The sequence below is a fragment of the Ambystoma mexicanum genome, chromosome 6p (assembly GCF_040938575.1).
Source record: "Ambystoma mexicanum isolate Mex_15411 chromosome 6p, UKY_AmexF1_1, whole genome shotgun sequence".
NCBI classification, from domain to species: Eukaryota; Metazoa; Chordata; class Amphibia; order Caudata; family Ambystomatidae; genus Ambystoma; species Ambystoma mexicanum.
Window position 1 is genome coordinate 868,635,421 of NC_090935.1, and position 17,414 is coordinate 868,652,834.

At 46.0% G+C, this 17,414-nt stretch overlaps 1 protein-coding gene across 1 annotated transcript in view; it reads left to right on the top strand.

Moving 5' to 3' along the window:
• The window catches only part of MAN2A1 (mannosidase alpha class 2A member 1), a 1,346,034-nt gene that overhangs the window by 924,408 nt on the left and 404,212 nt on the right, over nt 1-17,414 (top strand). Inside the window, exon 14 of the mRNA XM_069625484.1 lies at nt 15-251. Coding sequence (XP_069481585.1) covers nt 15-251 — 237 coding nt within the window. The remainder of the gene's footprint in view (nt 1-14; nt 252-17,414) is intronic.

Below are 17,414 nucleotides of genomic sequence, written 5' to 3' on the forward strand. Positions count from 1 at the left end.
TCATGTCTCAACAGATTTCTTTCACAGCGCACCTTCCAGCTCTTGGATTAATAGTGTACCAGCTTGTGGAGGGAATGAGCTCAGAGACTGTCTTGGCCGATTATGGGATGTACATTAGTGGACAAACGGATGTCAAAGTGAACACAAATAGACTATTTAAGATTGAAGAGATGCAAAATGCAGAAGATGAAATAACGATTGAAAATGCATACATGAAACTCCAATTTTCTGGCCTCTCCGGTCTTCTAGAGGTATGGAAGTTCACCATCATAGCATTCGCAATGCACATTCTCTTGACATTTATGAATATTTGCATTTACACTGGAAACGAATCTTATATTACAACACAATTGGGACCATTATCAAATGTTGATAACAATCTTTCTGTAGCTCTCCCTATATCTTGCTCTCATCTCACCACCATGAAGGCCTGCATTAGGCCCCTACACTTATCTAAAAGCTTTCAGTGCTCAAATGCATGAACATCTTGGGTTCTGATTAGAAAGGGGGCTCTAGGGAGCGCCCTCCATAAGCTGATCGTGTCTTTATGCTCACTGAGCAGTAAATCATTAAACCATGTATAGATTTAACATTTTCCAAACCCTGAAAAAAGCTCTACAGATTATTTATATTTGTATTCCCAAAATTTTGAATGAACTTCATTGCAACCAACACATTAATATTTGAGTACCAAAGGCAAATGTCCTCGCCCTCGAGCAAACATCAGTTTGATGTGGAAAAGGGGGGCACATAGAGGTGCTGGTTGTGAGTTCCAGATAGGGTGCTCACTCTTCTAAAGATTTCTTCGCTCTAATACATTAGTTGATATGGATTGTACTGGTCCAGAGTTTTTGCTTTGTATGCAACAGTGACAGCAGATGACAGAGTGCACCACAGAAATGGGATGCATGTTTTTGACCAAACTTAGTGTGAAAGAAAGTCTATGATCTACGTGTTGTTGTGTCTTCAAAAATGTGTCCAATTTTTCTTTATCCTTGCAATACACAATTTGAGTTTTCAGATACCCGTTTATTTTGGGGTTTCTGGTTGGGTCAGGCCTTCCCTAGGGAGTTTTCCAAGGCTTTGTGTTTAGCCCTGTGAAGGTCCATGCCTGAAGTGAGCAGATGTCCAAGGTTACCATTGGCGAGCCCCCTCGCATCCGTATCTTTACCATCACAGCAGATTCTTTACATCATGTAGAGCCAAAACAGTCCCTGTTACCGACTTCTGAGATGTGTGCGCTGAACATTTCTATGAACAATAAGCATGTGGAATATATCCATTTTCCTAGCCCCACAACAAAGTGGAGAATTTAAAAATCTGCCAGGGTTTTACAGCATAGAGCCTTAGAGATAGGCATAGGTGTCTTATTTGTTTGCTTAGCGAGGACTTCTACCTGGGTTTCTAGGTTGAATACTCTACAACTCAACTTCAGTCTTCAAGAAAAAAAGAGGCAGCTGGAGAAATAAAACCTTGAACACCAGAGCAAGGCCTAAAGAACAGCGTGTGCTTTTGAGGTGGGGGGGGTGCGCTTGCCAGGAAACTCTGGACCTATCTGCAATCCCTTCCAAGCTTTGGAGATGCCTTCAGTAACTTTACCTTCCTTTAATCCATGAGAATGTTAGTTTTCTTTTTGCAACTTTTCTTTCCATGATATTAATGGAACCCCCAGTTATTTGGTTGGTATTGTTCCCTTGCCTGGCTTTGGAGTTAGTTGGAGTTAGGTAAAGCCTTTTTAGCTTAAATTACCAACTTTATTTTGGCAACCATGGGCTACCTTTTTTCATGATTTCCTGTGCTTCCCTTCATGTACCACACACCCCGTCACAGTGGATTGCTACAGGGGTACTTTATATCCCTCTTTCTTTTGTTTTCTCTAACATCATTTTTGAGTTGCCTAGGACAGGCTGATGACCGTGAGCAATGTCCTATTTTCAAATGAATTACTGTGCATTCTTATTTTTAGCAGTGTGGCCTCAAAATGGCTGTGTCATTAGGTTGAAGTTCTGCCCTGTTGCCATCTTGCTTTTTTGGCCTCCATCCGGTCCTCCTGAGCCGACCACTGAAGCCAAGTATCTGAAGAACAACAGCCTGTTTTGAAAAATTGGGAGGCTGCTGCTAAGGACAACCAGCATTGTCAAAGCCATCGCCGAGTGAAACGCTGCTGCTCTTGCTGCAACCTTAAAGGATCCTTGTTAGTGCTTTAACTCTTGGACTGGTGAGACGAATCATTCGTGCACCCTTAACTGGAAGCTAGCCACCGGTGGGCAAAGGACGGTTCCAGGGGCTTATACATACACATTTATATTCTTTTTAAAAATATTTTATTTTGTCATGTAGTCAAATGACTTTTAAACACATGTCATTTCAGCATATCAAACCACGTAATGATAATAATATACAATATATACAAATAGTGAGTTCTTACATTAATACATTAAAATACACGGCAAAGAGAAACTTTTTGTAGAAAGAAAAATGTATAAACAATTACATTCTTGGTATGATGGATTACTTTTGATATACCAAGATATTCAGAGCGTTAAATTAAATCGCATTACCCTTGAGCATTGCTCTAATAACTAGCCAAAATTTGGTGACAGTATAGTTGAGGTTTCAGTCATTTCCCTCCATTAATCTAAACCACGGTTGATCAGAAGTCATGGCTAATAAATGGTGTTCCCCATATGCTAGCCAGAGCCTAGTACACCAGGGAGAAAGGGCATAGCAGCTGGTGATAAGGTGCTTGCAGGTTTCAAGTTGGGAAGAGCCACACAATCTACAGTTACGTTGGTCCCTACTAATTCCAAATCCTGCCCCCATGACTTCCCCTTATTTGTGCAATGTGGACTTTGTACTTCAGGCATTCCAGTCCAAAAAATGATTAGGGAAAGCTATTGGGTAATTCATAGTACAATAATGTTCATGTACATAAGGACACAATCTCTGCTATGCTTTCTTGTGACCAAGTCTACGATATTTTGTTCTCCGTCTACTTTTTCCATAATGATTTTAATACAGGATTTGAAAGTATGTAAAGGAGTAACCTGTGGCTGGATAGCATTGACCTTGCACTATTCCTATTCCTCTTTTCGTACCAAGTCGCTGGTATGCAAGGGGATATATTGCCCCAACGACTCATGGTTTCTATTTACCAAGTCCAGTAAAGAGATGGGTTTTGCATTGGTCAATTTCTATAACAGATTAATGGGCTTTTTCAATATGTCATTATAGAGAATATTCTGAATTCTCTTCATAAATTGTTAAATGGTAGTGAGTTGGGCATGTTAACCAGGGCTCTGAAGCAAAGGTTTTCAAGTTTAGTCAATTCCCTGGTGCGATTCCTCCCACAAATTCTCACACCATAAAGCATCACAGAAAGTATGTTAACTTTTTAGATCGTAATGAGTGCTTCAAGAGTATATCCACAACTAATATAGGAGAAGAGGTTTCACAACTTAATGCTTCTGAAAGGTCAGATACATATAGGCTAAAGAATGTGGGCACAAGAATACAACCCTGTGTTAAGCCCTTTATATGTGGGTATAGGCTTAGTACATTCTCCAACTTGGTTAAGTCTAAATCTTACAGATGTTTTGGAGTGCAATGCCATGATTGTAGACAGGAAGCCAGGTGGAATATTCCAATTGTTCAGCTTCTTCCAGAGATGTTCTCGGTTAATCATGTCGAATGCTGAACTAAAGTCTTTATAACAGACATATGATTGTTCTTGTCTTGACCATGCTCTCTGTATCATAGTAGTTTAGGTGAGAATGTTAGTTGTAGTCGAGTGGTCCTTTCTAAATCCCGTTTGGTTTATGGGCAGGATATATTTTGTCTGTTGTGTGAGGATTTGCAAGGTATCATCAATGCTCCCCAAGGGATAGCCCTTTTCCATGAGGCTAGCGAGGTGCGGCCACTACCCAGTAGTCGCCCTACAGGTGGTATAATGCAAGAGGACCTTATGGTGAGGGACAACCGCACCCCCCCGCCCCCTTATGCCCCCCTCTGGTGATAAGGACGATCACCTAGGGTATAGCCCGTTGGCCCACGTCACACCCCAACTTCCTTAATTTAACCCCCCATACTAGACAACTTTCTTGAGAGTAGACTATTTATGTAGAGTAGGAGAAACCACCAAAAGAAGAGCACAGGAGACCTGAAGGTTACTTACTGTGCTAGTACTGGTACGAGGTGGACCCAAGGGTGCATGAATATCAATCCATCAAGAACAACAAAGCACTTTGACAATCCACCATGGCTGTACTGGCATCATTGTATAAGAGAAGAAAGACTGAAGACTTTGTCAAGCCCAGCTGGGAGAGGTAGCAGGTGTGAGCAGGAGTTTGGAATCCTGTCTGCTGACTGGATTGAACGACTAGCGAAGGGCGCCAGCGAGGCGCTGTGGGAGTTCTCTGTGGGTCCCGCTGGAGCATACCCAAAGGCAATGCAGGAAGATGGAGCTGAGCATTCCAGGAAAGCGCAGAGCTGCTGCACTGCTGCAGAAGTGGAGAAGAGAAACCTGAAGAGCGTAGACGCGCCCCTGTCCCAGTTAGCCCTGGTGACGTGCCAAAGTCCAAACGTAGGTAACTGGAGTATGGGAGACCCGGAGGGGACAAGAGGGGGACGAGAGGCAGGCTTGGGAGGCTCTCTGCGGACCTAGTAGCAATAGTCAAAACTACCGGGAAGCAAGACTTCCTCGTCTCAGTGGCCGCAATAAGCCCACTGACTACCAGAGAAGGGTGTGGGACCCAAAAGCCAGCATAATGAGCATCAGAGGAGAACCTCCTTGTCGCAGTGGCCACAACAAGTCCAATGGCCATCAGAGAAGGGTCTGTGACCCTGACAGAAGTATATTAAGTTTCCAAGAAAAGCATCACAGTGGCAGGGAAGAGGCCACTGAGGCCCTGAGAAGGACTTGGGACTTCCCCAGTACCAGGAGAAGGGAGTCATTCTCCTGGCTCTGAAAATTGAAGGAAATAAAGTATTTTTGATCAAGAGATGCCAGGGGAGTCATTCCCCCCCGGCTTTGGTATGAACTATATTGGAGCAAGTGAAGTAATTCTCCTGGTTCTGAAAGTTAGTGTTGTAAATGATTGTTGGAACCACAAGCCAGGGGAAAGGAGTCCTTCCCCCTGACATCCTTTTTGCCAGAGAACATTTCTGAGAGTACCACCTACCTACCAGGAGAAGGGAGTCATTTTTCTGGAAAAGGGACTTTTCTGTTGACTATTTCTTTAGTTCTAGTGTAAGGGATAGAAGTTGGTTGGGACACAGGATGGTGCAGTTTGATTTCTATGGACATTCTGACAGCCAATTCTTGGTATTCGTTTGAGGAAAGGAAGCCCCTCTTAGAAGATGGGGATAGTGAGGGTTTCTTTTCTTACAAACAAGTCTTTGCCAACCACCATGCCACCTTTGTGTCGGCTTCCTGTTTCAACACCCTTACAGTATCCAGCCATTGATTTCAACCAAAAGAACTGTAGCAGATATTTTAGCTGGAGCATCAAGCATGGACATAACATGATACGTGTTTGGATCGTTTTTGAGGCCACGCTTGTGTATCAGAATGATAATACTCTCTGTCCAACTTAGTGACAGGATACCATTCTCACTAATATTCCAGAATAGTGTGGGCAGCAGTTTGCCCCATATATCGAGATTATTTTTAAAAAGGGCATTGCAGTCTAGATCTGGTCCAGGTTCTTGGATACAGTGACCTTTTTTATTTTTCAACCAAAACTTTGTTGCTCAGTTCATTATGCACACGGAATTAGTTGTGATGCTCCATGCACTTTCCATCATAAGACATTTTAACGTCGGCATATACTGTCCCCCTAGCTCCCATAAGTTCCTGCGGGTGGCTCTTTAAGTCCTTTTAACTGATTGCGGCTCAGTCCTCTTCTTCCTTTATGATTCCTAGTGTCTTTACTCTCTTCGGTGCGTACAGGTGTCTAGCATCCTTAATAGCATGTTTTATCAAGGGTGACCAAACTTGACTGAATTTCCTCAGTGTTTATCGAATTGTCGCAGTCATCTTTTCTACATCGATTGTGTCCCATATTGCATAGTACCATTGTATGATGGATGGTGGCTCCTTTTGTTTCCATTGCCTGACTATGCATCTCTTCGCAGCCATCATTTTTTTTAAAACAATTTTTATTGCTTTTTATCAAACCAAACAATAGAGGTAATAAATAGCTGTGAACTTGTGCATATTCGAACAACCCTATACTAACACCCCAGTCCTTTAGCTCGTTCCTCCCATCAATGAACTCCTTTTAGCGTGTTGCAGTACCCTCCCCCAATGTCTGTTCAATTACTTCTCCATTACTCTTATTTGCCAGCAGTGTTAAAGTCAGGGTTATCCATCGCTGAATGTCCAGGCTTGCTTCTGTTTTTTGTTCCCTCAACGCCTTTCCCATGCCCCAGTTTCTGCTTTAATCCATTCATCTAGTTCCTTCCACCATCCAGCAATACTTGGTTCGTTAGGATTTTTCCAGTTCATGGCTATGCTCCACTTGGCTAATATATACATTAGATCTTTCGGCCTATTCAGCAGTTTGTCCTTCGCATTTCTCTTGTAAGCACCCAGCATGCACGCTTCCGGCGTCTGAGTGTCTAATATAACGCACCCCCCTGGGCTGCTTTGTCAGCTACCCCCCTCCAGAACCTCTGTACTATCGGGCATCCCCAGAACATGTGTATAAGCTCTGCATTCACCTCTCTGCATCTCGGACATTCCTGTCTGGCCGCACCTTTGAATGTTGCTATGACCGCGGGAGTGAGGTATGCCCTGTGCGTTATGCACAGTTGTATGAATTGCAACCTGGCATTTCTAGAGACCTTTTTATGGTACCCCATTACTCTCGCGCACTCCCCTTCTTCTAAAGTCCTCCCCAGTTCCCTTTCCCATTTCCCTTTACTTTCAGTTTTGATTGCGAACAGTATTTCATAGACTCTGGAAATAGCATGCCCACCCTCTGCCACCGTGAGCAAAAATTAAATATCTTTGTTTCCTATGGCCTCCCCCACAATATCTGGCCACCGCCCTCTCACTGCCTTTAGTACTGTGTTGTGTAGTAGGAATTGTCCTGTGTGCAGGCCGGAGGCGTCTTGCACTTCCCCAAATGTCATTCATGCACCGTCCTTCCATAAATCTCCAACTATGGCTACTCCACACTCTTCCCACCGCGTCCTGATCACTGTCCTATCCGCTGGTTTCCCCTTCAGGATTGCAGCTATCGGTATCTGTGGCAATAGCAGGTCTACCAGTCCCATTGTTCTGCAAGCCCTATTCCATATTTGATTTCCCAGAGGAAATCTCTCAAGTATCTACCTTTCATGACTGGCTGCAACAGCCCAGTTTCCCATGTGGGGGTCATCTGCCATCCATTTAACCACATTTTGCAGTTGGCCTGCTTGGTAGTATAGCTCTAAATTTGGTGTCTTAAGCCCCTCCCCTGAGCGTACGGCCTTTGTAGTGTATGCAGCGCCCCTCTGCTCCTTCCATCTTGCCACAGGAACCCTCTACACATCTTCTCAAGGTCCCAGAAGTACTGCTTCGGGATATAATGGGGAACGTTCCCGAAGCAGTGCATGAGCCTTGGTAGTGCAACCATTTTCAGTAAGGCTGCCCTTCCCATCACTGATAAAGGCAACTTACTCCAGAACTCCATAGACTTGACCAAACTTAGCTTCACCTGCTCCGTGTTATGCTCGTGTTCTCTTTTAGGGTCATGATAGATGTTAATGCCTAGGTATCTAATAGTGGGGTTAAGGGTAAGTCCTCTTTGGACCTCTGTTAATGCTGCTAGAGGAAACCCATACACTTCGTCCTATTTATTTTCATACCAGTGAGCCTGTTCGAGTTATCTAGCACCTCTAAGATGTAAGGGAGATGGCGCTCGGGATCACAGAGATAGAATATAACATCGTCAGCGTACATGGACACCACGTGTCTCACCCCCGCCTATGTTTATGCCCGCATCTCTGTATTCCTGTCGCAGTTTATGCTGCCATGGGCTCTGCCGCCATAATATATAGCATCGGGACAACCCTGGCTACTGGATCAGTATATACCAACCTCACCCATCTACTGTACTGTGGCCCGATGCTCGTCTTAGTTATGGTGGCATACAACCAGTCCCAATGCACCGAGCCGAATGCTTTGGTTGCATCTAGTGAGGCTACTGCGCCGTCTATATTACTATCTGCAGTGCTATAGATTACATGGTGCAATCTCCTGAGGTTTTCTGTTATGTTCATGCCCGGTATGTACCCTGTCTGGTCCGGATGGATCAGTATGTGTATCACTTTGTGAAGTCGATTCGCTAGGATGGCTGTAAGAATCTTACTGTCATGGTTTAGCAGCGACAGTAGATCCACAGCCAGTGTTTGATTTGCCCGGTTTAAGCAGCAGAACTATCAGAGCCTATCTCATGCTTGCAGGGAGGATGTGATCTGTGTACAGTTTGTTGTGAACTTTTGCAAGTAATGGTGCCAGGACATCGCTATAAGCTGTATAGAATTCTCGTAGGAGCCTGTTGGTGCCTGGAGTTTTCCTGTGGGGAGTGTTTAATCGTGGCCTCTATCTCTTCCGGGGTTATGGGTGCCTCCAAGGGCTCAGCGTGGAGAGCATCTAGCCTGGGCAGTGTGATAAGGTCCAGGACGTCTTCTATGTCTCTTTCCTCTCTCATTTGGGGGTCTGCATATAGAGGTCTATAATATTCTCAGAATACTTTGTTTATTCCTGCCTGTGTATTTACTTCTTCCAGGTCTGTGTTCTGAATTGAGCATATTGGGGGTCTTGTATCATCTCGTTTGCACAACCAGGTGAGCAGTCTCCCAGATTTGTCCCCTTGTGTATGGCATCTTTCCAAGTGCTTCATGTAGCTGAACTTACCTAGTCTATCCCACTGCACATAGCATACTTTTTTTCAGTGTAATTATTTCCTCTGTGTGTTCTTTATCATGCCTGGCTTCCCACTCCCGTACTCTCAGCTTTTCTTCTATGTTCTCCAGTTCCCTAGTGATGACATTCTGTATCCCTCCAGGTTCTATAATTTCCCCTCTAATCACCACTTAGTATGCCTCCCAGACTGTGCTCACCTTATTTACACTTCCTTCATTTACTGTGATGTAGTCTACGTTGCTCCTCCTGATGTGCTGGGCAAATCCTGCGTCCTGGAGCGATTTGCTCCTTAGTTTCCAAGTGGGGATAGAGGAGGTCTTGGTGGGGACACCCTCCATCTCATCACGAGTGGTGAGTGATCAGAAAATACCTTGGGCAAGTATTCCAACTATTCCAACTCGTGTTCCTCCCCAGAGAGCATGTAATCTATTCCCGTGTACACCTTATGGGGGGCTGAGTAATGGGAGTATGCTCTCGTCTCTACTTGCTGTGCCCTCTAGAGGTCCTTCAGTTGTAAGTGGTTCAGTAGTGCATTGAGCACCTTGGCTGGGGGGGATGGTTTTTTATGCTTCTCATCCAACCTGTCTGTCATAGGATCAATGGTGCAGTTAACGTCTCCTCCCAAGAGCAACCTCCTCTCTCTATAGGGTCCCAGCCTCGCATACAATGATCTGAAGAACACTGTGGCATCATGGTTCGGGGGCATATGTGTTTACTGTAAAAATCTCTTTATTTTCTATCCTCTTGTGTAACAATATCATCCTCTCTTCGCTATCTGTCTGAGGTCAACACCTTGAATGGGATATTGGAGGTTACCCAAATGAGGACCACCCCTCGCGTATGTTAAGTATGTGGAGCCCACCATCACACCCCCGCTCCCTTTCCAAACCTTTCTGTTTTTGCGTATCCAGGTGCGTTTATTGTAACAATGCTATCCCGACTTTATTCTGCTTGATATACGTGTGCACCCTTTTACGTTTCACATAGTTGTTGAGCCCTCTGACATTCCAAGAGATTATCTTAACCGTGCCTGCCATTTGTATAGGCTATTAGAGAGTTCAGTGTGGCCTCGATCCCGTTGCAAGCAACAGTAAGAATCTAATGCAACATTTGATCCTCCCTTCACCCTCTCGCCCCCCACTGCAAACCAACCATAACTTTAACTCGTCCCGCTATGGCTTGCATGCGTGGACTTTCCCCTTTTTCGCTCCATTTGAAGTGGTTAAGACTAGTCTCATGGCGCCCTACGGCGGGTCCTATATGGTAGCCCAAAAACTACTGCTACAGGAGGGTAGCAAGACCACTGTAGGCGGTCCCGCTACTGAGTTTGTTACCCACGCTTCAGCTCCTGCTACTTCATCACCTCTCTTACAGCTACCCTGTTATTATTATTGATCCTAGGTCGCTTAAATACTTCCACTGCTCGACATTGCACAGTTCGGCGTAAGATCTGCTGTTGCTTCTGCATTAAATGTCTGAAACCAGCGGTGGTCATAACAAACGATTTTTTTGCTATGATGACTGCTGACTTGAATCTTTTTACTGCTGTTTTATGAATCTGTCAGGCTCTGTAAAATAAATTTAATTGTAGAGTGTTTTAACTGTTATTCTTTTTAGGACTTGCAGGTCTGGTGTAAACCATTGGTTAGTCTCCTTTTGGATGACTTTTTTAGTACGCCACAAGGTTAATATATTTACAGCTTTCTGTAGTGTATGTTGATATACCTCTGCAATTTTGTCTACAGAAGCAAGATTATTCAAGTTCTGATGCAATGGAGTACGCCCTGGATCAAGAGCTTCAGGTGTTAGATTTGTAATATTTCTGCGCTGTATCATAGATGTTATTGCTTTCTTCCTCATAACCTTTTTCTCAGATACAATCTCAAAGTGTATGAAGAAGTGGTCAGACCAGGGACAGGGTCAAATGTTCTGACTGGCTAGGATGACATTATATCCTGCTGTCCAGTCCAACGTATTGCCTTTTGTATGCGTTGGAGTTTTCACAAATAGTTTAAATCCAAGATCTATAAAAGCTTCGTCAAGAGACTTGTCCTGCAAATCATTCCCGTCTTGCAGCCTAAAGTTAAAATCCCCTAAAAGTATAGATTTAGAGTTGTATTTAAGGAAAGAGAGAAGTAGATCACACATCTGATTCATAACATCATGCATGGGGGAGGGAGGTCGATACACGAGAATCACATTTATGGTGCTCTCCGCACCTGTCCTGATTTTGATATGGATGATCTCACAATCATCCAAATTGGTGGGGTCAACTCTCTATAGATCTAGGGTATCTTTATAAATGATTGCCACCCCCTCCCCTTCACCTCTAATCTATCTTGGAACAGAATATTGTATCCCTGTGTTATAGCCAGTGCATGTGATGGCCCAGCCATTGCATGACTCTTGGTCATGTTTAATGAGGGAACGTGTATTATGCAATAGACATCTTAGTCCAGATCTCACTTCGCTAGTGTCTTCGTTGCTTATAGGGGTGAGGGCAGTTGAGTGCTGAGTTGTGCCCATAAGGTTATCCGACGTGGTTTCGGACTAGACGTTTTTGTCCTTAGCATAACAATCTATATAACCTGTATTGTCCTGGGCTCCTGAGTGTTGGATAACTAGGGGGTTAATATCGAAGGGCATTCTCATACTTTGAACATCCAGGTGTCTTAAATTCATCCATATGGGCTACCTGTGTTGAGACATTCCTACTTAAATGCTAATTACGTATTTTACTCCGCGTGAGCAGAGCAGAGACGGGCTGCGTTTTCATTCATGTGCAAGGTTCTTGACATAGTCTGCCTTTGCTTTCTCAATCATAGCCAAAACGGATTTAATACTCATTGTAACTTACCTAATGAGTAGCAGAGATGCGGCGTAACACCATAGTGACCGGAGCGCTACGGACCGCCACAGACAGGCTAGTCTCGTTCGCGCTGGCGCTATTCCCCTGCCAAATTGCTAAATTCTCCCCGGATGCGAATGATGCGTGTGCAAAGTGTGGTTTCTTGCCTGCTAATTCATACCGCATGTTTTGGGAGTGTCGAACCATCAGTTTATATTGGCAGAAGGTGGCTGAAATTTTGAATTACATTATGGGGGACCGTCCCGATATGTTACCATTAAAATATTTCCTGGGGAATATAGGCAAAGTCAAAGTGGTTACAAGGAGATTCTTTAACCTTGTTTATACCGTATCTAAAAAAATTATTCTATTGCATTGGAAATCAGCGCTTGACCCAACCTGCGAGGAATGATTTAAGGACTTGGTGTACACAAGTGAGAGGGAGGAGGCGTTCATTGCAATGGTGAACCTGGTCTAGTGACATTTGGGCTCCGTTTTCCTCATACCTGGCTCGTGGGAAAAGTCAATCTGATGGGTAGTATGGAGTGTCAGGGTCGTTCATTGCATTGGCCATCATCTCATGGCCATCACAATGTGTAACTGGTCGCCGCTGCTGGTCAATGTACTGATCTCACTCGGGTCATGTTGCTACTGGTATGTATTTTCATTTGATAATGCCATGTTATCTGTCTGTTATGTTGCTGATAATGAAGTAAAACCAATGAAAAAGCTCCAATGGAAATGTTTTCCAAGGTGAAAGACTTTGGACCCAGAGGGTAGTTCCCTTCCCCTGGGTTCTTGAAGTGGTTTGGCAATGTCTTTTGATTAGAGTTCCTTTGTGTCTGATTCACAATGTTCCTGTTTAAGCAACAAGTTCTGCAACAGTCTTCCTTTATCAAAAGTATTTCCTGTATTCAACAAACACTGTTATTCTGTGGTTTTCCTTGTAGCTTTGCAACTTGCCAGGTACACTCTCCTGCGAGGACTCTTTATGCAATTCTCACTGCCTGGTTACCCTCCTGCCAGGACTTAACTTGTGGTTTCACTTACCTGGCATACTACCCTGCCCGGACTTCTTAGGCGTTTCATTTGCCTGGTATCCTTCTCTTACCAGGACCTCATATGCATTTCTTAGTTCCTCTGTAGCAACACAACTGCATATACTGTGGGGTACTTGGTATCTGTCTTTAGTAATATGTGTTCAACTTTACCCCACTCTTGCATCTCATGCATTTGTATCTCATTGGGTCTTGGCTCTGTACTTTGCCTTTTCTGCATTCAAATAAACATGTAATTACTGTATCAGTAATCTCAAAACATTCAAACTGTTGGTGATGCGGTTGCCAGAACGCCCCAGGGTCCCTACTTTGGGGCACCTCACTGTTTCTCTCCAGCGTCTTCGGTCCTGCTCGCTCCTCTGCGGTGTGGCTTTGCCATTCGCATCCTACTCTGGGTGCTGCAGACGTCCTCCTCGCTGTCATGATGCCTACCTCCAAGGAGCCAGGTCCAACCCAGCAACCCCAGAGGCAGGCATCATTTCCCCCAGGGAAGTGCCAGCAGGCCCAAGATGGGGCCCTTTGGACACGTGTTTCGGCGTTTCATTGGCGCCTTTTTCAAATCCGGGCTACAAAAGAGAGAACTCTTTATGAATAAGGATTTGCCAGAACCAAAACAGGACCCCCGATGCTTGAGGCATGAGCAAGAGAATTGTGTAGCCCGGATTTGAAAAAGGCGCCAATGAAACGCCGAAACACGTGTCATCCATATGGGCAGAACATATATCAAATAAATTAAGAAAATATACTTGAAGAAACTTGACTACGTACTTTTATTCATTTACATCAGAAATTTGGCGCAAAGAGGTGTAGGCACAAACAAACTACTGCTTACTTTACAAATGGAGCTGAGGGACTCTGTCTCCGTGTTGACCTACATCCTTGCGACACAAGAATAAAATAATAAAATAAGAAAACCATTGCCAACCTTAATAGCACTAACATACGGGTCGCGAGAGTACACCTTATGAGATCCCCACTAAAGAAGTTCCTCACTCAGTAGAGAGAACATTATTATTAAGCTTGATCTTTTGAACTTGCTACAGAACTCTTACAGCGCCTTACCTGAATAGTCAAGCTTATGTGAACTCCCATCAAACCTCAATCCAGTGAAGTAACTGGGTTTCAACGCGCCCCTGCATCAGAAGCAGGATGGAGAACTCATCCTTCCAGACCCTAAGGTGAGACTTCACGGGGAATCGAGGAAGGGTATCGTGGACGGTTGGAAGGGAGTGGGAGGCTTGAGCATTAATCCGTCAGTAGGTAATACTCCCTTTTCACGCACAGGGGAATATTCCTGCGAGCCAGTGAGTCCATCTTCAGAGTCCTGCGCTTCACCATAGAAGAAGCATCAGCACTCGAAGCCAGACCTGCGCCTCCGTGGGATTCAGGTGAGCGTGACACTCGCTTCCTTCCCGGCTCTAGGGTCACACGCCTGCTTCCCTTTAGGTCTTGGTCTGGAGAATGCTGCTTTGTCGAGCTTCCTAGTGCCCATGAGCTCTCTCGCAGCTCCTGGCATCTCCACAGCACTTTTGTGCTCACACTCTGGGTTTCTCCATCTGCAGACGCCTCTTCTCCGCCTACATTGGTACATGTCTCCAGCACTCGGAAGCGGGAGCCACCATCTTCTCCTGCACTGCTACTCACATGAGTGTGGTTGCCATATTTAATTGTCCCATGCACAAGTAATTCAGAAACACAACTAGACTGCATGTTGTGCTTCGAGCGCTTGATAACCTCTACTACTTCAACTCCTTCATATTCCGCATCTCAGTGCTTGGGTGATTCTGAGAGTTGGAGTACATGGGTGTCATTGGACACATGGTGTTTAAACAGTTCTTAGTGATTTTACGTAAAGGTACCTCTGAAGCAAAAAAAGTGGTGTGTTGGAGCTTTGTGTGTTCAGGTCATAGGTGGGGGGTTGACCAGAAAAATAAGATGTTTCTCTACTTCCTCTAAAGGGGGGACAATCAGCTCACAATACAATAGGCATTAAGGTCTTGGGTATTAGAGGGTCTTCCTCATGGGAAAGTGGGAGATGCAGCATCTCGTCCAATGAAGTCATGACATCTCATTTTCTCCCTTGTGATCCTCCCTCATACAGCCACCCCCAGGGTTAAGATCAGGTAGGGGCTGCCATCCCCTGGCTACATGGGAGAAGGTCACCACTGGGGAATCTGTGCTGACTCCCATGGATTAATCATAGAGTATTAGATCCAACTAGGTTTTTGGTGGCCTACCTTAACCAAGGATGTGGCATATTATGTTTCTGCCTGCGCTACCTAGCTCAGAATAAGACTCTGCACCAGAAGCCCTATGGCTTATTACAACCTCTGCCAGTGCCACCGTCCCCATGGCACATGCTGTTGATGGCTTTTACCACTGAATTCCCTTCTAGTCGTGGATTTAAAACCATCCTGGTGGTAGTAAAACAACTCTCCAAGATGTAACATTTCAAACCATTTAAAGGGGGGTGCCAAATTCAAACACTTTAGCACAAATCTTTCTACAACACATCGTGAGAGTACGTGGGGTCACCTTGATCAGCATTTCCGACAGGGGACGCCAATTCCTTTCAAACCTGTTAGGTTGCCACACACATCGTTCCCCATCTGTCCACCGTCTACCACCCTCAGACAGATGGAAACAGTGAGCCAAACACTCGAACAATACTTAAGATGTATGCTAGGTCAGACTGACCAAGACTTATTGGACATCCTGTGGACAGATGAGTATGTGTACAACACCCTTCATACATCCATGGGTTATTCACCATTCTTCCTGTTGCATGGGTGGTATCCACGTCGCTCTATCTACAGCCAGGCTGTCACGGGAACAGTCCAGGCAGTTCATGGGTTTGGGTTACATGCCAATACAGCACACATTTACACAAGTTATAGGGAACCTCCAACGAGCAAAGACCTCCTACAAGAGATTTTCACACCGGTCATGAAAGGGTGCACCCTCATACCAGATTGGGGCCAAGGTGTGTGTGGCCACAAAACACATGCATTTGAAGGGGCCCTGCAAATTCCACCCAAGATACTTGGGGCCATTTTCTGTCTCAGCCCTCATAGGGTCTTCAGCAATACATCAGCTTGGCCCTCCCCAGCTCTGCACCCACCCCCTATTTAATGTCCCCCTTATCAAACCAACATTCTCAGATATGCGCTGTTGCCAAAACCAGTGCTAGTAGATAGGAATCCTGAATACAAAGTCATTCTCAAATCCAAGGGAGCGAGAAGAAGTCTATTATCTACTGGAATGGAAGGGATATGCAGCTGCGATGCAATCTTGGGAACCTGCCAGGCAGATGCATGCACCTCGTTTGTTAGGAAATTCCCTCCTCTTCCACACGCAGAGCCCCGGCGGATGGTGTGGGCTGGGTCCGTCCTGATCAGCATTGACTCGAGCCCCTTGACAGCCTTCTTCCATTCCTTCATCAGGCCAGCTCTGCGGGTTCCAAGGCTGCAGTCACCCCCGCCCACCACTGCGTACCTGGTGCCGGCAGCAACCCCCGGAATCTCCACACGCCCTGTGCTGCCCCCAGAGCACCTCTCACAGGTCGGAAGTCCAGGTGCAGCTACCACAGACTCCAGTACAGCTACAGTTCCGGGTCTGGGCCCTCTGCTTCCTCACTCAGAGTCCCGGCGGACGGCGAGGGTCAGCAGCTTCAGCCTGAGCCCCGGGTCGGCCTTCTCCCGCTTTATCAGGCCGGCCCTGCGGGATCCTTCCCGCCTCGCTGACATCCAAGGCGGCAGTCATCCCCGCCCACCACTACACACCTGACGCCAGGGACAATCCCCTGGACCCTCCATCTGACCTCTGCAGCCATCGGAGCACCTCTCCTGGGTCACAGCCACCTACCAAGCCAGCACCTAATCCAACTTGGGATCTCTCCCGACCACTGGGCTCCTCTTCAGCACGCGGGGTCCGGACCCTCCTCTTCCATACACGGGGTCCCGGTGGTCGACCTACATCGCCGCTTTGTGAGCCTCTTCTACACCACACAGGATCCGGCCAAGCCTGCGTCCATCCGATGTGCTGGACTCAGTACCTCTCAGGTCATCTATCTGGCTCCAGAATCCGGATAGCATTGAGGCAACTCTGCGTGTCCATTCTGTGGCCTCGGTGCACTCCGTCCATTCACCAGCCCCCTCTCAACTCTACGGGGCCCTGGCGAGCCTGTGACTGCCCACTGAGCCAGAGTCGGATCCGCCTGGAATCTCCATCTGTCTCCCGCCCCTATTCCTGGGCTGAGACGAGGCAGCATTGTGCATCCCTTCCGCAGCTCTGAAGTGCTCCCCTTCCTTGTCGGCCCCCTCCTTCACTACGCTGACCCTATTCAACCTGCGGCAGTATCTGGATCCTATCTGGATCAGTCTTCGGATCTCCTGGGACCTCCCCCTGCATCTCCTCCTGGGACCTTCACCTTCCAACCCCACTGTGGTTCTGAGGCTCCCCGTCTCCTCAACGGTCCCTTCTCCACTGCACTGAGCTCTGGTGAGACTCCAGCCACACCTGGATCCAGCTTCAGGTCCTCCTGAGTGGTGGAATGAACTTCGGCCCTGCATTGTGGTAACTTCCTTCATTCTGC